This window comes from Eriocheir sinensis, chromosome 16, assembly GCF_024679095.1.
Source record: "Eriocheir sinensis breed Jianghai 21 chromosome 16, ASM2467909v1, whole genome shotgun sequence".
Lineage (NCBI taxonomy): Eukaryota > Metazoa > Arthropoda > Malacostraca > Decapoda > Varunidae > Eriocheir > Eriocheir sinensis.
Genome location: NC_066524.1, coordinates 19,896,230 through 19,917,944, shown reverse-complemented (window position 1 = coordinate 19,917,944; position 21,715 = coordinate 19,896,230). Strand labels below are relative to the sequence as shown.

The following is a 21,715-nucleotide window of genomic DNA, read 5'->3' as shown; positions in this document are numbered from 1 at the left end:
GCACTGACCCACTTCCATCCTGAGACATCAAGAGAAAAGAAGGAAAAAAAGAAGGAAAAACGAGATCAAGACGAGGACATCTGAAGGACATCTTGAAGCATCCTGTGATCAAACGGAAAAGACACACACACACACACACACACACACACACACACACACACACACACACACACACTCTCTCTCTCTCTCACTCACTTTCTCTCTCTCTCTTACTTTCTCTCTTTCTGTAGTTATAAGTGATGCAGAGGGTACGAAGTGAGGTTAATGATACGAAAGGCCTAGTGTGGAAACTTGAAATATGAACGAACTATGTCGCCCGCTCTTGTCTGGCCTAATTGAAGTGTGAAAGATGAATCGTCCGGCGCAGACATGACAGTGAGCGAGCGAGCGAGCAGGAAAAGGAAGAGAAGAAGGAAGAAAAAGAAATGGTAGTACACGGCAATATCTCATGTTGTTTGTTAGTCTCGGAAAAAAATAAGGAAAGAAAGGAAAGGAAAGTGAAGCAGAAATGACTGGGAGAGTGTGAGTGAGCAGGAAAAGGAAGGAAGAAAGGAAGGAAAAGAACTGGTTTCTACACGGCAGTTTCTCATGTTGTTTGTTAGTCTCGGGAAAAAGAAAAGAAAGGAAAGAAAGGATAGGAAAGTGAAGAAGAAATGACAGTGGGAGAGTGTGAATGAGCAGGAAAAGGAAGGAAAAAAGGAAGGAAAAAACTGGTTACTTCACGGCAATTAAAATTTTCTCACGTTGTTAGACTCGAAAAAAGAAAGAAAGAAAAGTGGGGAAGAAATAACAATGAGAGTGAGCCAGCAGGAAAAGAAAGGAAGGAAGAAAGAAAAGAAGGAAAGAACTGGTTACTTCACGGCAATTTCTCACGATGTTAGACTCGAAAAAAGAAAGAATGAAAAGTGGAAAAGAAATAACAATGAGAGTGAGCCAGCAGGAAAAGGAAGGAAGAAAGGAAGGAAAAGAACTGGTTACTACATGACAATTCCTCACGTTGTTTGTTAGTCTAGGAAAAAAAAACAAGGAAAGAAGGGAAAGTGAGGAAGAGATGAGAGAGAGAGCGAGAGAGCGAGAGAGCAGGGAAAGAAAGGTAAAGAAAAATCAATGTTCATGTTTTTGTGCGTCTTGGAAAACGAAGAAAGAAAGGAAGGAAAATAAAGAGAGGACGTCCGTAAGAAATGCATATTACTACTACTACTACTACTACTACTACTACTACTACTACTACTACTACTACTACTACTACTACTAAAACTACCACCACGTAAAATAATAATGAAACTCTTGTATTACAGGTGAAAAAAAAGCGACAAATTTGAAAGTGAAAAAGACCAAAAAAAGAAAGAAAAAAATAGCAAGTGAGCAAAAACAACAAAAAAAGAAACAAAATAAACAACAGATACCTACAAAAAAAAAATCAAAAGTTAAAATGGAACTGGAAAAGGAAAAAAACGAGTGAAAAAAAAGAACAAAACACGCACACACACACATCAAAGAGAAACCAAAAAAAGAAAACAAACTAAAAAAACAAAAACAAAAAACAAAACATCTTATCAGAAAAAGAAACGCTGAAACAATGTAACGATAAAGAAAGAAACGCGAGAAAGAAAAGAAGAAAAAAAGGTGAAATACAGAAAAAAAGAGAAAGAGGGAGAGGCAGAGAGAGATAAAAGGGGAGAGAGAGAGAGAGAGAGAGAGAGCAATATGGAGAAGAACAAACAAATTACTGCAGGACTTTGGAACCTGGAGAAGGCAGACGACAGAGGTATTATTATTATTATTATTATTATTATTATTATTATTATTATTATTATTAGTGGCAGTATAGTAGTAGTAGTAGTAGTAGTAGTAGTAGTAGTTCTGGAGGAGTTCACCTGTATTACCTGGTGAGATTGATTGCCCTAATTAAGCCAGGTGTAACGTCATCTATATTACCTGTAGGAGTAGTAGTAGTAGTCACGTGTGTGTGTGTGTGTGTGTGTGTGTGTGTGTGTGTGTGTGTGTGTGTGTGTGTGTGTGTGTGTGTGTGTGTGTGTGTGTGTGTACATGCTTCCGTGTCTACATTTCAGCATTAACCACCTAAGTAAAACAAGTTGCTAAAGACACAGGCAAAAGATATTAGGCAAGAAAGATATATTAAAAAAAAACTACACAAGAAAATACGTAAAACAACACAGTAGTCCCAAAGGCTGCACAGGAAAACACACACAAACACACACACACACACACAGACGCACACAGATCCAAAAACAAAACAGTACCTCACAAACTTAGCAACCGAGTAAAAAGCAAAACAAAACAACCAAAAAAACAACACTTCCGCCTTCCCATCCTTCAAGCACTCCCTCTCTGGCAACACTGCAAAAGGCCTTCACTAAACTCCAAGGGAAGAACAAATTGCAAACATATTTTACTGCATGCAAATTTCGTCTCCCCTTCCTCGGCAGACTTCGAAATATGATGCGCTAAACTGATAGGCGTTAAACTTTCCCTGGACCTGCTGACGTTGTGCTGAGTGCTTTGTGCGTGTGCGTGTGCGTGTGTGTGTGTGTTAATAATGAAAGCGACAAGAGCAATTGATGAATGAACGATAGTGATGAATTGGCTTTTATATATCTGTCTGTGTTTGTGTGTGTGTGTGTGTGTGTGTGTGTGTGTGTGTGTGTGTGTGTGTGTGTGTGTGCGTGTGTGTGTGTGTGTGTATCCACGGCCCCAATTTATATCCCATCCATTTATTTATCCAGCAGATCTATATAAAACACTCCCATCAATCACTCAATCAATAAATCCGTCAGTGGAAATAAAGCCTTCACCCGCCTGTCAGACCTATTGGCCAATCTGCAAACCAAATTACCACGTCTTTTTAATTAGAATCGTAAAATAACTCTCCCCATCCCAATGCTTTCTAATTATACCTATCTATCTACCTGTGCAGTTAATTAGTCTTCTATGCTCTTCGTCTACGTGTGGCTTTGCAGGTGAGAATGGCGTGTGGGCGGCCGATGTGGGCGTGAGTGTAGTGGGCGTGTCAACCCTCATGTCACCTGATGTTGGGGTCTTCAGGTGAGTGATGATGATGTTGAGGAGGAGGAGGAAGAGGAGGAGGACGTGACGGTGATGGAATTGGTAGGTAAGTTGGTAATAGTTATTGTTATTAATGATGATGATGATGATGATGATGATGATGATGATGATGGTGAAAGTAGTGATAGTTATTGTTATGAAGATGATGATGATGATGAGGAGGAAGAGGAGGAGGAAGTGATGGTGTTGGAAATGGAAGCTAAGTTGGTAATACTTATTGCTATTGATGATGATGGTGATGGCTGATGGTGATGGTAGTGATAGTTATTGTCAGTCGTGATAAATTGATATGGTGATAGACTTAGAGGCAAACACATCAACATTTTATAAGGCTTTCGATAGTGGGTAGTTTTCTGAGCCTGGTGATGGTTTGACAAGGCTTCTCCTGCGCCATAAACAGCAAATTCATGGTTACAAAAATATTAAAGGAAAAAAAATCAACTACAAAAAAAACATTAAAATTAACAAACACACACCTTATTCACTTACTATTGAGACGTTTGTTTGTTTGTTTGTTTGTTGCTTGTTTGCTTGTTGTTTGTGTCACGTGAATATTGTTTGTCGCCCAACTACGAGGAGTCTTCATTGTTATTTGTTTCATTTCTTTTTTCTTCCTTCCACTTCCTTCCACTTCCTCCACTTTCTTCTTCCTTCATATCCACTTTCTCCTTCCTTCATATCCACTTTCTTCTTCCTTCATATCCACTTTCTTCTTCCTTTAATCCACTTTCTTCTTCCTTTAATCCACTTTTTTTCCTTCCTTCATATCCACTTTCTTCTTCCTTTAATCCACTTTCTTCTTTCTTTAATCCACTTTCTTCTTTCTTTAATCAACTTTCTTCTTCCTTTAATCCACTTTCTTCTTCCTTTAATCCACTTTCTTCTTTCTTTAATCCACTTTTTTATTCCTTTATATTCACTTTCTCCTTCCTTCATATCCACTTTCTTGTTTATTCCATTCCCACTTATTTCATTGTTTGGCCGTGGGTGCTTTTATTGCTTCGTCCTTTCCTCTGTCTGTCTGGAAAAAGGAAAAGAGAAAAAAATATATGTTAGCCAAAATTCCCGTTGACTAAGTTCCCGACTATTAGTTTACCTCGTGACTCCCTCTGTGTCTGGGCCCAAAGCTTACTTCTATGTATATATATATTTATTTATTTTGCTTTTTGGTAGTAATGTTATTTTTAGCTTTGGTTCCTCCATTTTGCATTCTCCTTTTTTTTTTTTTGTCTGGTTTTTGTATCCCTTTTTTTTCTTTATATATGTTCGCTCTCTCCATTCTCTCTCTCTATCAATCTTAATTTTTCTTTCATGTATATTTTTCATTTCTCCTTTCGTTCTTTTTCGCTTCTTCATTCTTTCTATTTCTTTTATTTTCTATCTTTTTTTTTGGATTTCCTATCGTTTTATTCGTTCTCTCTCTCTCTCTCTCTCTCTCTCTCTCTCTCTCTCTCTCTCTCTCTCTCTCTCTCTCTCTCTTGTCTGTATCTTTCAGGTCTTCTCTAATATTCAAATCTTCGTTAATTAATTACATACGTGTGTGCGCGTGCGTGTGTGTGTGTGTGTGTGTGTGTGTGTGTGTGTGTGTGTGTGTGTGTGTGTACAGTCCCCCGTCATCTATCTTTCACAATTTTTTTCCCCTTGCAACAATTCATCAACAAACTAACACACGCACACCTAATACTTTCCCCCTTCTCTCGAACAACACCTCGACACATATTTTTATTCGTTTCCCCTTCGACCCGCCAGCTCGTATGCGTGCCTGCCTCTCTCTCTTTCTGCTGGTATATAGCGCCGACTCTTGAACAGGGCAGGTTACTTTAGGTTAGGTTAGGTTAGGTTAGGTTAGGTTAGGTAAGGTTAGATTAGGTAAGATTAAGTAAGGTAAGGTTAGGTTAGGTTAGGTTAGGTGAGGTTAGATTAGGTAAGGTTAAGTAAGGTAAGGTTAGGTTAGGTAGGTTAGGTTAGGTAAGGTTAGGTAAGGTAAGGTTAGGTTAGGTAAGGTTAGGTAAGGTAAGGTTAGGTAAGGTAAGATTAGGTAAGGTTAAGTAAGGTAAGGTTAGGTTAGGTAGGTTAGGTTAGGTAAGGTTAGGTAAGGGAAGGTTAGGTTAGGTAAGGTTAGGTAAGGTAAGGTTAGGTTAGGTTAGATGAGGTAAGGTAGGTTAGGTTAGGTAAGGTTAGGTTAGATAAGGTTAAGTAAAGTAAGGTTAGGTAAGGTTAGATTATGTTAGGTTAGACAGGAAACACTACGAGAAGAATTACTAAAAGGACTCTAATATCAGTCTCCCAACGTCCCATTTCTCCCCTATTTCTTCTTTTTAACGATACATATTCCCTCACCAACCCGTATGCCTCTCCCTTTCTTTTTCATGTCCACTCCTTCTCCCTTATAAGAAACGTGTCATCGCTAGAAAACATTACGAGAGGGATTACTTACAGAACTCTAGTATCAGCCTCCCAACGTCCCATTTCTCTTCTGTTCCTCCTTTCCAATCTGTTTCTATCCTCTTCCACTCCTTTAAGTTCATAAGAAACGTGTCATCGCTAGAAAACATTACGAGAAGAATTACTTACAGAACTCTAGTATCAGCCTCCCAACGTCCCATTTCTCTTCTCTTCCTCCTTTCCAATCTGTTTCTATCTTCTTCCACTCCTTCTCCCTTATAAGAAACGTGTCATCGCTAGGAAACATTGCGAGAAGAATTACTTACAAAACTCTAGTATCCTCCCAACGTCCCATTTCCCTTCTTTTCCTCCTTTTCAATCTGCTCCTCTCCCCTTCCCCTTCCTGTAAGTTCATGGTACGTGATACTCTACAAATGCAATCAACTACCCGGCTCTAATTCGGGGCTTCCTACGTCATATTCCCTTTCTTTTCCTCCTCCTTCTTTTTTAATCAATTTTCTCTCTCTCCCCTCTCCTTCAAGCCGGCAAGTTCCTGGTGCGAAATATTAAAGAAAGAAATCAAGTACGAAACTCTTCTAAAATTAACTTTGGCTGAGTCGATTCACTTTTTTTTCTTGATTCTTATTTTTAGTTTCTTCCTTCTCCCTTTTTTTCTTTTTTTTTTTCAGTTTAGTTTAGTCCTCAAACAAAAGTTTTCCCTAATATTCTGCAACGATAAGAAAAAAATATATATCAACCAAACATCATCTTTTCCTTATCAAATATTAACTATATCTTTTTTTTCCTTCCAAATTCTCAAACAATAGCATTCTCTAATATTCTCTAATACATGGAAAAATATAAATCAACTAAACTCCTTTTCTTATATTAACTATGCATTATTTTTCTCATCTAAATCGTCAAACAAAAGCATTCTCTAACATACAACATTAAGAAAAACATGTTAACTACAGAGAGCTATTGTTACCCCTTCTAAGTTCATTCCCCATTCTTTTTCTTCGTCTTCTTCTTAAAACTTATGATTAGTCTCTCTCTTCTTTCCTTCCTAAGTAGTAGTAGTAGTAGTAGTAGCATTAGTAGTAGTAATAGTAGTAGTAATATTTTAAGTTATCAACCAGCCTGATCCTCTAACATAAAACAGTAAGGAAAAGTATGTTGACAATATGGTGATAATTTCTGCTTATCTTCATATTTTTTGTCTTTCTTTGCCGTTCCCTTTTACATAAGTCCTAAAACAACATAATTCTCTGACATACAACATCAAAAAAAAATTAACTACGAACTCAGCGCTGTTGTTACCCCTTATAAGTTCATTTCCCTTTCTTCTTCTAAAACATAATTCTCTGACATACAACATCAAAAACAAATTAACTACGAACTCAGAGCTGTTGTTACCCCTTCTAAGTTCATTTCCCTTTCTTCTTCTAAAACATCATTCTCTGACGTACAACATCAAACAACAAATTAACTACGAACTCAGAGCTGTTGTTACCCCTGCTAAATTCATTTCCCTTTCTTCTTCTTCCAAAACATCATTCTCTGACATACAACATCAAACAACAAATTAACTACGAACTCAGAGCTGTTGTTACCCCTGCTAAGTTCATTTCCCTTTCTTCTTCCTCCAAAACATCATTCTCTGACGCACATCAAACAACAAATTAACTACGAGCTCAGAGCTGTTGTTACCCCTGCTAAGTTCATTTCCCTTTCTTCTTCTTCCAAAACATCATTCTCTGACATACAACATCAAACAACAAATTAACTACGAACTCAGAGCTGTTGTTACCCCTTCTAAGTTCATTTTCCTTTCTTCTTCTTCGCCTTCTTAAAACTTTTGATTAGTCTCTCTCCCCTTCCTCACGTCACAGAATAGTAGTAACAGTATTCCCCTCGGCAGAAACATTAAAAGAAAAGTTATTAATCACAGGGCACCAATACTAACTTTTCGACGTCCCATTCCTCTTCGTCCTCTTCAACTGATTTTTTCTTTTATGGAGTCTCACTAACTTCTAACTTAAAATAAAGATGTCAGCCACGCAACATCTATTTCAACTGTTCTACATTCTGTTATTTTTCCTTTGCTATTTTTTCATTCATTCCTGTTCTTCCTAGCTTCCTATTTCTTTCTTCAAGGAGTCTCATCAACTAGTAAATTCTAAACCTAAAATATAGATATCCACAGAACATTAATTTCAGCTTTTCTATTTCCTATTTATTTTCTTTTGCTAATACCTTTTAATTCATTCCTATTCTTCCTAACCTCCTATTTCTTTCTTCATGGAGTCTCATTAACTATTATATTATCTAAGAACAGTAAGCCTAAAATATAGATATCCATACGACATTAATTTCAACTTTTCTATTTCCTATTTATTTTCTTTTGCTAATACCTTTTAATTCATTCCTATTCTTCCTAACCTCCTATTTCTTTCTTCATGGAGTCTCATTAACTACTAAATTATCTAAGAACAGTAAACCTAAAATATAGATATCCACAGAACATTAATTTCAACTTTTCTATTTCCTATTTATTTTCTTTTGCTAATACCTTTTAATTCATTCCTATTCTTCCTAACCTCCTATTTCTTTCTTCATGGAGTCTCATTAACTATTAAATTATCTAAGAACAGTAAACCTAAAATATAGATATCCATAAGACATTAATTTCAACTTTTCTATTTCCTATTTATTTTCTTTTGCTAATACCTTTTAATTCATTCCTATTCTTCCTAACCTCCTATTTCTTTCTTCATGGAGTCTCATTAACTACTAAATTATCTAAGAACAGTAAACCTAAAATATAGATATCCATACAACATTAATTTCAACTTTTCTATTTCCTTTTTATTTTCTTCTGCTAATACCTTTTCATTCATTACTATTTTTCCTAACTTCCTATTTCTTTTTTCATGGAGTCTCATTAACTACTAAATTCTCTAACAACAGTGAACCTAAAATATATATATCCACACAACATTAATTTCAACTTTTCTACATTCTATTAATTTCTTTTGCTATTTTTTCGTTCATTCCTATTCTTCCTAACTTCCAATCTCCTTTTTCATGGAGTCTCATTAACTACTAAACTCTCTATCAACAGTGAACCTAAAATATAAATATCCACACAACATTAATTTCAACTTTTCTACATTCCATTAATTTCTTTTGCTATTTTTTCGTTCATTCCTATTCTTCCTAACTTCCTATTTATTTCCTTCAAGGAGTCTCATTAACTACTAAATTCTAAACCTACAATATAGATATCCATACAACGTTAATTTCAGCTTTTCTATTTCCTATTTATTTTCTTTTGCTAATACTTTTTAATTCATTCCTATTCTTCCCAACTTCCTATTCCTTTCTTCATGGAGTCTCATTCTAACTTTCCTAGCAGCAGTAAACTTAAAATAAAGATGTCATTCATTCAACATCAATTTCAACTTTCCTACGTCCCATTCTTCTTTTTCCTAATTCCTTTCATATGTATTTTTATTCTTTTCTAACTTTTCCATCTATTATATTCTTTAGTATGGAACAGCAGAGGAAGACGATAGAAACACAACATTAACTTCAACTTTACTAGATCCTAATACTCATCTTTTGCTTATTTTCTCTATGTATTCTTAATCGTTTCCAACTTTTCTATCTATTATATTCTCTAGTAAGGAACGTCAACTAAAGATAACAGAAACACAACATTAATTTCAACTTTACTAGATCCTAATCCTCTTCTTTTGCTTATTCTTTCTCTATGTATCTTAATTCTTTTCTAACTTTTTTCTAGCATGGATATTCTCTAGGATGGACCATTAATAAAGATACGAGCCACAAGATCATCAACATTAACCTTCTTACTAACCATTTCTCTTATTTTTCTAGTCTTTTCTTTCTTCCTATTCTCTTTCTAGCTTTTCTGGATTAATATATTCTCTAGTATTAAACATTCAGTCAAGATACCAGCTACGCAGCACCTAAATTAACCGTCTTATAAACTCCTTCTCTTCTCTTCATTATTCTTTTAAATATATTCCCATTCTTCTCTAACTTTCCCAGCGTCATTATTCTTTAGTATGGCCCTTTAAGACAAGATACCAGCCATGCAGCACCTAAATTAACCTTCTTATAAACTCCTCTTCTCTTCCTTATTCCTTTTAATGTATTCCGACTCTTCTCTAACTTTCCCAGCCTCATTATTCTTTAGTATTGCCCTTTAAGACAAGATACCAGCCACACAGCACTAATATTACCTTTCATTTCCCGTCTCTCTCTTAATTTCTTTCGGTTTATTTCTTCCATTCCCCTCCAAGTCCTTTACCAGCTGCAGTATTCTCTGGTATGGGACGTTAAATATACCAGCCAATATTCATCTTCCCAAATATCACTTCTCATTTCTCCATTTCCGTTCATTTTATACCCTGGTTCCCTTCTACGCCCTTGACCAGCTATAGAATGTCAGTGTAAGTCTTCATGTATATCATTTCCCTTCTTTTCCTTCTAAGTCCTTTACCAGCCTCAGAACACCTATATCAACCTGCCTCCATATTATTTCTTCTTTTTCTTTAATTTCCTTCCCTTCTAAGTCCTTTACCAGCCTCAGAACACTAAAATCAACCTTCCTCCATATTATTTCTCCTTTTTTCTTTAATTTCTTCCCCTTCTAAGTCCTTTACCAGCCTCAGAAAACCTATATCAACCTTCTACATATTTCTCTTTTCTCTAATTCCTTTCGTTTTATTCCCTCCCTTCCCTTCTAAGTCCTTTACCAGCGGCATTCCAGACGAGGCGGATTCCAACGCACTTCTGTTCCTCATCTTTCCCTCGTAACACCCCACAAAGACATTCATTCCGCGGACATGTTTCCCGGAGTGCCGCGGAGAGAGATGACCGACCTTGTGCCACCTGGACCCACGCGCCATCCACCACCGCTCCGCCCCCACTACCGCCCCCTTCCCGCCCCCACTGCAGTCCTCCCTCCCCATCCCCTCCCCACCCCTCGAAGTTGCCTCCTTGCCCCAAATAAGGTTCTTCGTCCCTCGACTTCTCTCCTTTCCTCAACGCTGCTCTGTAATCTAGTCCTTCTTTACGGCGTCATCAAATCTGTCTCTCTGATCTCTCTCTCTCTCTCTCTCTCACGGTCTGTCTGTCTATCTATCTGTCTATCTATTCCTCTTTTTCCTTCTCTCTCTCGCTTTCCCCTACGGTCTGTGTCTGTCTTCGTGTGTTTCTTTTTTCTTGTGTGTCAGTCTCTCTCTCTCTCTCTCTCTCTCTCTCTCTCTCTCTCTCTCTCTCTCTCTCTCTCTCTCTCTCTCTCTCTCTTTTATTCTGTTTCTTTCACTCTTTTCTCTACGATGTGTCATGTCTCTCTCTCTCTCTCTCTCTCTCTCTCTCTCTCTCTCTCTCTCTCTCTCTCTCTCTCTCTCTCTCTCTCTCTCTCTCTCTCTCTCTCTCTCTCTCTCTCTCTCTCTCTCTCTCTCTCACTTTTTCTATGTGTCTGTGTCCTCTCTCATTCTCTCCACCTCCTCTCTCTTTCCTCTCTCCTCCCTCTCCATCCCTTTCTCTCTTATGTCCTTTCTGCAGACGGTAGCAAGTTCCCAAGACAAGGGATGCGAAGCTCTATGTTATATTCATGTGGATTCAGACACCTTATCCCCCGCGAGGCCGGAGGGGGCTACGCAAGCAAGGGAGTTTAAGGCTAGAGTCAGCTTTTGATCCGTTAAGCTTGGACGTGCCTGCCTACTGAGCTTATAGAAGGAGGGAGAGAGAGAGTTAGAGGGTTAGAAAGGGGAAAGGACACGGACAGATAAATAGGCCGTAAGGAGAATAGAGGATGAAAGATAGACGCAGATAAACAGAGATATACACAGATTGCAAAGGAAAGACAGACAAAAAGATAGATAAAGAGACAAAGTTAGAGGGTTAGAAAGGGGAGAGAGACACGGACAGAGAAATAGGCCGTAAGGAGAATAGAGAAAGAAAGAGATAGAGACACAGACAGACGCAGATAAACAGATATATACACAGATCGTAAAGGAGAGACAGAGAAGAGAGAGAGATACAGACAGACACAGAGAGAAACAGAAATATACACAGATTGCAAGGAAAGACAGAGATAGATAGATAGATAAAGAGATAGAGAGAGGAAGCGAGAAACATATAAACTCACATACAAGCAAAAAGGAAGAAGGAGAAAGAAAGAAACGAAATAAAAAGAAAAGAGAACCGATGGCTGTTTTTTCTATTATTTTGGTTTTCTACATTTTTTTTTCTCGTTTTCCTTTTGGTTTCAGTGTTTTTTTATGGTTTCTAAGGCTAAGGGAACTATTATGTGTGTTCTCGTTGCTTATTCATTGTGGAAAATACTCTCTCTCTCTCTCTCTCTCTCTCTCTCTCTCTCTCTCTCTCTCTCTCTCTCTCTCTCTCTCTCTCTCTCTCTCTCCATGTCATTATTACAGCCACTCAGAACCTTGCCTCTCTGTACCCAGGAAATTCTCTCTCTCTCTCTCTCTCTCTCTCTCTCTCTCTCTCTCTCTCTCTCTCTCTCTCTCTCTCTCTCTCTCTCTCTCTCTCTCTCTCTCTCTCTCTCTCTCTCTCTCTCTCTGTTTTACTCTTTCTTCGTATTTGTTTGTGTTTCTTTGTCTCTGGTTCATTTTTTTTCTTTTTCTTTCTTTCTTTCTTTCTCTCTCTCTTTCTTTCTATCTGCTTGTTTGTTTGTCTGTTTGTATCTTTTCGCCTGTTGGTTTTGTGTCTGGTTCTCTTCTTTTGTCTGTCTGTCTGTCTGTCTGTCTTTCATTATGCTATTTCCTTTTATGGAGTCGTCAAAAAATATATCTCATCTTCCCTTGTCCTCTCTCTCTCTCTCTCTCTCTCTCTCTCTCTCTCTCTCTCTCTCTCTCTCTCTCTCTCTCTCTCTCTCTCTCTCTCTCTCTCACCTTTTCGTTTTTTCCTTCTTATATTATTATTTTTTCCTCATTTTCTGTTCTTTTCCTTTTTATATGCATTCCTATTTTTCTCCTGTAACTTTTTCCTTTTTTTCCTTTTTGTTCTTTCCTTCTTTTTCTTTCTGGTCCTTTCTTTCATTGTTCATCCCTCCTGCCACCTCTCCCTCTCCCTCTCTCTCTCTCTCTCTCTCTCTCTCTCTCTCTCTCTCTCTGTGTATCGTCCTCAGCCATCATCCTCTATTAATTTTTCTCTTTCATACAACGTCTTGGTATTGAAGGCGCCTCATGTACCGACTAACAGGAGGATTGATTACGTAACTATTATATAACAAGGCAATACCACCACCACCACCACCACCTGACCCTCCCTGACCCAGCCTGACACTCCCATCCTTCCCCTCTACCACCATCACCACTACCACCACCACTACTACGACCCTGACACTCCCATCCTTCCCCTGTACTACCACCACCACCACCACTACTACTACTACTACTACTACTACTACCACCACCACCACCACCTCTACCTCCCCTTCCAGTACCTCCGTCTACCTTTCATAGGCTTAAAGGTCTTCTCTCGCGTGTAAACAGACAGTGTACACAAACCTGGTCACCCATAGACACATACACACATACATACATACACATACACACCCATACATACACACTTGCTTTTTCTTCGTTGCTTCCTTTCATTTCTCTCTTTCTTTATGTTTGTTTCTTGTGTTTTGTTTGGTGTTTTTTTCTGTATTTTGCTTTCTTCTTTTGTTTGTCTGTGTGTGTGTGTGTGTGTGTGTGTGTGTGTGTGTGTGTGTGTGTGTGTGTGTGTGTGTGTGTTCTTTCAGTGCAAACACGACTCTTTTTTCTTTCTTTTTCTTCTTTGTCTTCTTTTTCTCTCTCTCTCTCTCTCTCTCTCTCTCTCTCTCTCTCTCTCTCTCTCTCTCTCACTAAGTACGCCTCACAATCACGTCACATCTCAGGTTTCATAACTCACATCGTCTTGAATCCTCTAAAACCCTCAGCAGTAATAGGTTCGCGCAGCTCAGGGGGGATCGAGGCTTATTATTTTCGATGCTTTCTTGTTTTGTTTTGCTCTCTGTTTGGGTTGGTCCGTCTATGATTAAGTTGGTGGGCGAACAATGGGTCTGCGGCGGACTTTTGAGGGACTGGGGGACTCCGTTGTTGATATGCGGTTTTATTTTGGTTGTTTCTGTTTTGTAATTGCTTTTGTTTTGTTTTGTTAAGTAAGTAAGTCTTCCGGGTAGTGAGTGAGTGAGTGAGGTTTTCCGTTTTTGTATTCTCCTTTATTCATTCGTCTGTCTTTTGTTTCTTTTCCGTTTTTCATTCTCTATTTTGTTCTCCTTTCTCTCCCTCTATATCCATTTTCCTCTTTTCTTTCTTTCCTTATTCCCTATTCCTTTCTCTCTCCATTTTCTTTCGTTACATATTCCCTTTTTATCTTTCTCTCTACCTTCATTCTCTTTCAATACTTATTCCCTCTCTCTCTATTTTCTCTATCTCCACTTTTCTTTCATTATTTCGTCCCTCTTTCTCTTTCTATCGATCTTTATATTTTCTGATAAGGTCACTCGGTAACGGTATCGAACCCTGAACAGCAAACACACGAGTCGAAACCGGTAGTGTGTGTGCCTAATTGTGGGCATAGATAGACAGAGATAGATAGACAGAGAGACAGACAGAGAGAGGGAGAACATGACAGCTTGCATATTCATAAGGTATAACTTCCGGAGCCTCCAAGTCATTCATTCAGGAACTCGTCTTACTTAACAGAACACAGACTAGAGCACAGACAGACTAACAACTCGGGGGTTCGTTTCTGTTACTTGCTTACCTATCTTGCAAAGCCTTGGGGTCACTTAATATCACTTCTGCTGCACGGAAAACTCTTCTATTAAGTCTCTAGGTCACCCTGGAGGAGGAGGAGAGAAGGAGGAGTGGGAGGCGAGGAAAGTGAAGGAGATGAGAAGGAATTGAAGACAAGGATTGGAATAAGGAAAAGAATAATGATGAAAGAGAGGTGAAGGAGGAGGAGGAGAAGGGAAAGTGAAATGAGGAGTGGGAGGCGAGGAAAGTGAAGGAGATGAGAAGGAAATGAAGACAAGGATTGGAATAGGGAGAAGAAGGATGATGAAAGAGAGGTGAAGGAGGAGGAGGAGAAGGGAAAGTGAAATGAGGAGTGGGAGGCGAGGAAAGTGAAGGAGATGAGAAGGAGATGAAGACAAGGAATGGAATAAGGAGAAGAACGATGATGAAAGAGAGGTGAAGGAGGAGGAGGAGAAGGGAAAGTGAAATGAAGAGTGGGAGGCGAGGGAAGTGAAGGAGATGAGAAGGAAATGAAGACAAGGATTGGAATAAGAAGGATGATGAAAAGGAGGTGAAGGAGGAGGAGGAGGAGGAAGAGAAGAGATGGAAGGGTGGGAGAAGAAGTTGACGTGGTTTTCAATGCCTCTTAAATTCTCTATTAGCCAGGCTCATTACTACTTGATCCCTTTAGTGTAGGTGTTTGGGTATTAATATATTCTGATCCCTTCTAATGTTCTAAAAGGTCTTCGATAATATTTTTGCAGCAGTCTGAAAGCGTGTAAGTCACTTCGTTTAAACTTTTAAGCTTAAATTATACTTGTCTGCCTTTATATTTTACCTATGAGTATATCAACCTTATCAAAATTCCCTATATCAATATTGTAACCCTTAAAATTCATCTAAGACAACTTAAACTACACTAAAATCCATCAAAATCCCTTTACTGCCCTTATATTTTGTCTACTACCTCTTCAATCCTTTATATAAACTTCACTGTGTATCTAATTCTTCTGTAATCTCCTATGACCACTTCTAATACTAGTTCCACTTTAACCACTTCTAATACTAATTCTAAAAAATCCATCAGAATCCCTTCACTGCCCTAGTGCTTGGTCTACTACCTCTCCAATCCTTTATAATAACTTGACTGTGTATCTAATTCTTCTATAATCTCCTGTGACCACTTCTAATACTAGTTCCACTTTAACCACTTCTTATACTAATTCTAAAAAATCCATCAGAATCCCTTTACTGCCCTAGTGATTTGTCTACTACCTCTTCAATCCTTTATACTAACTTGACTCTGTATCTAATTCTTCTATAATCTTCTGTGACCATTTCTAATACCATCAAATCCACATAAACCACTCTATCGTCCTTATATCTTATCTAGAGCCTCTCCAATCATTCATATTAACTTTACTGTACATCAAATCCTTCTACAAACCCTCAATGACCTAACTACTAACCAAAATGACCACTTACAATACATTCAAACCCCTAAAAACCACTTTATCGCTCTTTTACTTAATTTACAGTCCTTCCAACCCCTTATAATTACTTTACCGTGTGTCTAATCCTACTTTAACGCCTTCGGACCCCTCTCACGCCCCCAGGAAGGTCGTGTGGGGCGTGACGCTTGGGATGTCGCTGCTGGTCCTCGTGGGTGTGATGGCGGGGCAGATTGCTCGCTTCTTCTCCTATCCGGTCAACATGGACGTTCAGATCTTCTATAATGACTCGCTCGTCTCACCTGCCATCACCATCTGTCCCTCGCCCAGGTGTGTGTGTGTGTGTGTGTGTGTGTGTGTGTGTGTGTGTGTGTGTGTGTGTGTGTGTGTGTGTGTGTGTGTGTGTGTGTGTGTGTGAGTGGGTTTCTTTTGTGTCGTTTTGTGTCGCCTGTGAATGATGTCTTTGTGTTCCAAGCCTTTTTTTTTTTTTTGAATAGTGAAACTGCTCTCTCTCTCTCTCTCTCTCTCTCTCTCTCTCTCTCTCTCTCTCTCTCTCTCTCTCTCTCTCTCTCTCTCTCTCTCTCTCTCTCTCTCTCACACACATTATTTCTTTCTCGCTTTTTTTGTTATTTTTTTCGATATGTCAGCGAATCCATGCACTTCACACACACACACACACACACACACACACACACACACACACACACACACACACACACACATCATCGACCCTTGTTCTTTCCTCCTTTTCCTTCCCTTCTTTTCTAACATTCTTTTTATATCCATTATTTTACCTCTCTCATTATCCCTTCCTTCCTTTGCTTCTAATCTCCTTCCTTCTAATTCCTCTTCCTCTTCTTCTTCCTCCTCCTCCTTACTCTCTCTGCCTTTCTTTCCTTCTCACCTACTTCATTTTCCTCGTCTTTCGCTTCTCTTCTCTCCCTTCTATCTCTTCTTCTCCTCTTCCCCCTCCACCTCCTCTTCATCATTCTTCTCCTTATTCCAATCTTTCTCCTCCTTCTTTCCTTCTCTCTTCCTTCACTTTCATCGCCTCTTATTTCTTCTCTCCTCTTCCTCTTCCTTCACCACCTCCATCTCCTCCACCTCCTCCTCCTCCTCCTCGAATAAATAACTCTTCATTCTCCTCCTTCTCCACCCACCTCTCACTCTTCCATCTCTCCTCCTCCTCCTCCTCCTCCTCCTCTTCATCATTCTCCTTCTCCTCCTCCCAATCATTTACCCGTCCGTCAGGGGAATGGCTGTGGATCTGAACCCTTTGGCAGTCCAGGAGGAGTATCAGAACCTGTTCCAGCAAAGGCCTTACCCGGGACTGAAGGAGGCGATAATGGTTCTCAAGAAGGAGTTGGATGCCAAGGAACTGTGGGACCGTGTTGGCTGGAACATGTCCGCTATGATCGAGAGAGTGAGTAGAAGGGAATTGGATCCTCTTCGCTGTGTGTGTGTGTGTGTGTGTATGTGTGTGTGAGTTTGTATATAGTGTTTGAGTTAGTGTTTTGTTTTGATATGTTTTTTTGTTTGTTTCTTGTTTGTTTCTGGTTTGTTTTCTGTCTGTCTGTTTGTGTCTCTCTCTTTTGTTTATTTAATTCTCCATTTTTTATCTATTATTTCTATTTTTGCATCTTCTCTCTCTCCTCTCTTTTTCTTTCTCTTCTTTTCTCTTCTTTTCTTCTATTTTCTCTGATTTATTTTCCTTTTCCTTTACTGTATTATTCTCAAATCTCTCGTCTCTCTCGTCTCTCTCTCTCTCTCTCTCTCTCTCTCTCTCTCTCTCTCTCTCTCTGTCTTAATGGGTTCCAGGGTGGCGGTATGCAATGTGGGTGAATCTTCCGCACTCACACACTCTCCTCCTCCTATTCTCCCTCCCTCTCCCTCTCACTCACTGACAAGAGGCGCCGCTGTGAACACTCCCGCTATTGGGTAACGCGCGCCGAGGCTGTTTTAATTAAAGGCACTCCAGCCCCCGTGATAAAACTGGTGGCGGCCGCGGTCGGGATGAAGCTCCGAGCAGTGCCAGCCTCCCTTTCTCTCTCTCTTTCTCTCTCTCTTCAGACTATCTCTTTCTCGTTCTCCTGTGTCTCAGTCTGTCTGTGTCTCTGTCTCTATCTCTCTCTTTATCTATCTCTATCTCTCTCTCTCTCTCTCTCTCTCTCTCTCTCTCTCTCTCTCTCTCTCTCTCTCTCTCTCTCTCTCTCTCTCTCTCTCTCTCTCTCTCTCTCTCTCTCTCTCTCTCTCTCTAAGATAAAAATATAAGAAAATGAAGAAAAAAATTATATAAAGCCTTTCATCCCTTCTTCGTCCTCCTCCTCCTCCTCCTCCTCCTCCTTCTCCTCCTCCTCCTCCTCCTCCTTCTCTTTTTCCTCCTCCTCCTCCTCCTCCTCCTCCTCACAATCGTATTCTTTCCCTTGATGACTAAATATCTAATAATCGATCCATCAATAAAAAGAATATACAGAAAACTTAGAGAAAGTATAGGTAAGTCTCTCTCTCTCTCTCTCTCTCTCTCTCTCTCTCTCTCTCTCTCTCTCTCTCTCTCTCTCGCCGCTAACGATGCCTGGTATGGATGTAAAGTCGTTAGAGTTGTTCGGGTTTTTTAATGCTTTCACGGACTTCGATTTTGGTTTGGTTTTAAGTTTATTAAGTGTTGATTTTTCCCTCGTTATTCTTGTTCTTATATGGAAAGGAATAACGTGCAGAAATTATGGTATCTTAGGTTATAAATGTGCTGTTTTTGTCTTATTTTCGCTTCTCATATATCATATTCCCGCAAGCTCTTTTTCAGCCACCGCCGGAGTGGCTTCAGCCACCCATGCTGTCCAGAGACCACCTATCGTCACGAATCTCAAGATAGGATCATCACAACCACTTCTAGGAGCAAATGAGCATCAGCAGAAGCGCCATCAAAATGGCGCGCGCGCGCCAAGAACGGGCTGGCCTGCCCACCATGGGCCACCGGAATGATGCCTGGGACAGAAATGAAGGGACACCACCGACAAGAACAGATCCACTGGAAGCACAATAAAAAAAAAAAAAAAAAAAAAAAAAAAAAAAAATACAGCAAAGAAGGTATGATGTATATTTTTTTCAGCTTTTTTACGTATTTTTACTGGCAAAGGAACAGCGTTGGATCCTTCATGCTGTCCTATATGTCACCGTACTGTCTTTTACTCTTCGTTTTCTCTTCTTATATGGAAAGGAATGGCGTTCAGACCATATATTATCTTAGGTTATAACTGTAATTGTGAGTTTACTTCGATTTTCGCTTCTTACATACATTGAAATAGCGTTGAGTTGAGTTTGCAAAGGTCGTGTTGGTTAGTAATGTTCTGAGATCTGGGTATCGTGTATTTATCTTATTTTCGCTTCTTATATGCAAAGGAATAGAGTAAGATGTTGTGTTATTTGTCCGTTAATGGGTTTTGCAGAGGTTGTGTTGGTTAGTAATGTTCTGAGAGTCTGGATATTATGTATTTATCTTATTTTTGCTTCTTAAATGCAAAGGAACAGTGTAAGATGTTGTATTACCTTTCCGTTAATGGGTTTTGCAAAGGCTGTGTTGGTTAGTAATGTTCTGAGAGTCTGGATATTATGTATTCATCTTATTTTTGCTTCTTATATGCCCTGAAATAGCGTAGAGATGTTAAATGATCTCTCTTAATGTATTTTGCAAAGGTCATGTTGGTTTGTAATGTTCGTAGTGACTTGGATTTAATTTTACTTGTTTTACTGTAGTTCTATTTCCATTTTCTTCGTTTTTATATCTATCGTAAGAAATGGGATCTCATTTTACTTGATTTGTTTTTAGTTTTGTTCCCATTTTCCTCCTTTTTCATATGTACATAACTGAAAAGGGGAGAGACGTAGCGCTTAATAAAAGAAGAGATAACGAGAGAGAGAGAGAGAGATGCTCGTTTTGGGTCATTAACGAAAAACCCAAAGAAAACGGGAATCGCAATAGGACCAACAAAAGCCTCCCTTCCATTATTACCGCCAGACCAGTACCGGCTGTTGATTGCTTTTCTACCCCGCTTTGTAATTTCTCGCGCCAACCTATAATGAGTTTCTTTTTCGTCATTTTTGCGGTTGTTGATTAATGTGTTTTTTTCCCATCCTTCGTCTCCCGGGTTACAGAATGGAGGTGTTGGTGTTGTTTTATGTCTGTGTTGAGTTTTGGTCTTGTGTTAGTCTCGTTGGCATCATGTATGGTGTAATGTTTTCGTTTTGTTCCTTTTTTAATCTCTCCTCCTTCTCCTTATCCTCCTTCTAATATTGTTTTCTGTTTATCTTCCTTTTCACTTATTTTATTTTTTACTTTTTTTTTATTCCTCCTCCTCCTCCTCCTCCTCCTACTGTCTTCTACCTTTTCTTCTTCTTCTCTACTTCATCTAATTTGATACACTATGTTTACTTTTCCATTCCTCTTCCTCTTCCTTCTTCTCCTCCTCTTCTTCCTACTATTCAATAATTTTATCAGATTTTCATTTTTCATTTTCTGGTTTCGTTCTAGTAACGTTGTAGTCATGGGACCTCTAATTTCCGTGTTGTTTTCTTTTTTATAACTTCCTCGGGTGATTTTTTTTAAACCTCAGTTCTCTCGCATATAATTTTTCTTCGGCTTTCTCTCATGGCGGCGTTTTGGGTTCCCCTCCAACGCGGGCTTTCTTTCCCCTCTTGATGTAAATCCCCGTTTAATCGCCTTTCATCTTTTTCCTTCTATTTTTGCATCCTCCGCAGCTGTTATTAAATTCTTACTCGAACGCCAGCACGCACTCTCCTCAGGCGGGTCTTTGCGTGTATTCAAAATTGCTAGATGATGATGATGATGATGGTGATAGGGGTGGTGACCATGGTGGTGATGGTGATGTTAAAGATGAGTTTCCATATCCCCCCCCACCTTTTTTTTTGCTCCTGTTACTGTTTATAATTATAGCAAGGAATTGAATATTGATCTATGCTTCTTCCTCCTTTCTCTTCTCCTTCTTCTCCTTCTCTTCGTCTCCTTCTATTCCCTTATTCTCCTTCTTTTTCTTTCCTTCTTCTGACTCATTTCCTTCCTACTCCTTCTTCTTTTCTTCCTCTTCTACTATTTTCTTCATTCTTCTTCTCCTTCCTTTCTCCTGATTCATTTCTTTCCTTCTCTTCCTCTTCTTCCTCTTCTATTCCCCATTCTCCTTCTTCCTCCTTCTTCCATTCTTCTAATTAATTTCCTTCCTTCTTCTCCTCTTACTCTTCCTACTCTTGTTTCCTCTTCCTCTTCATCTTATTTATCTTCCAATCATAATCATTCTCATTTTACACGCTCCCTCTCTCTCCCTCTATCTACCACTCTATCTATCTATCTGTCTCCAGTGTTTTCAAGGGCGCGGGAGGTTATGTGAAGAGGCGGGAGAGTTCATCAAGACCTACACGATCTTCGGCGCCTGTGTTACATACAAAGGGGACCCCGCCACCTTACCTGGGTCCTATCACGGCCTCTACCTCCGTCTGGGTGAGTTGGTGTACCTGAGACCCTGTTACCTGTGCCTTCTCTCTTTGTTCTTTACTTTCTCCTTCTTTTCGTTCTTGTTCTTCTGCTTCTCTTTTTTCTTACTGTCCACTTTTTTTCTTCTTTCAGTTTTAATTTTCCTTTTTCTTCTTTTTTTAGGTCTTGTTTTCCTGTTTCTTTTCCTTGTTCTCTACTTTCTCTCTCTTTTACTTTTTATTCTTCTCTTTTTTCTTCTTCTCTTCCGTCTCTTCTTTTCTGTTTAACTTGATTTTAACTTGTTTTTTTACTTTATTTCTTGTTCCTCCTCCTCCTCCTCTTTGTCCTTCTTCTCCTTCATCTTCTTTTATTCTCGTTCTCTCATATTCTTTCTACACTATGTCTGTTTTCCCCTCCTTCTCTCCCTCCTCCTCCTCCTCCTCTAACTCTCTTCCTCTTCCTACGACTCCTTAATTATCACACTTTTCATCTTTCTCTCCTCACTAACTCACTTCTCAAACACC

General features: G+C 39.2%; 1 protein-coding gene across 1 annotated transcript; it reads left to right on the top strand.

The window, feature by feature from the left end:
- Positions 1 to 1,707: 1,707 nt before the first annotated feature.
- On the top strand, positions 1,708 to 21,634 carry LOC126999174 (uncharacterized). The gene is made up of 5 exons (XM_050861503.1): positions 1,708 to 1,768; positions 2,982 to 3,066; positions 15,878 to 16,042; positions 16,964 to 17,135; positions 21,080 to 21,634. The coding sequence occupies exons 1-5, from the start codon at positions 1,708 to 1,710 to the stop codon at positions 21,476 to 21,478; spliced, it is 882 nt and encodes a 293-aa protein (XP_050717460.1). The 3' UTR covers positions 21,479 to 21,634.
- Positions 21,635 to 21,715: the final 81 nt, after the last annotated feature.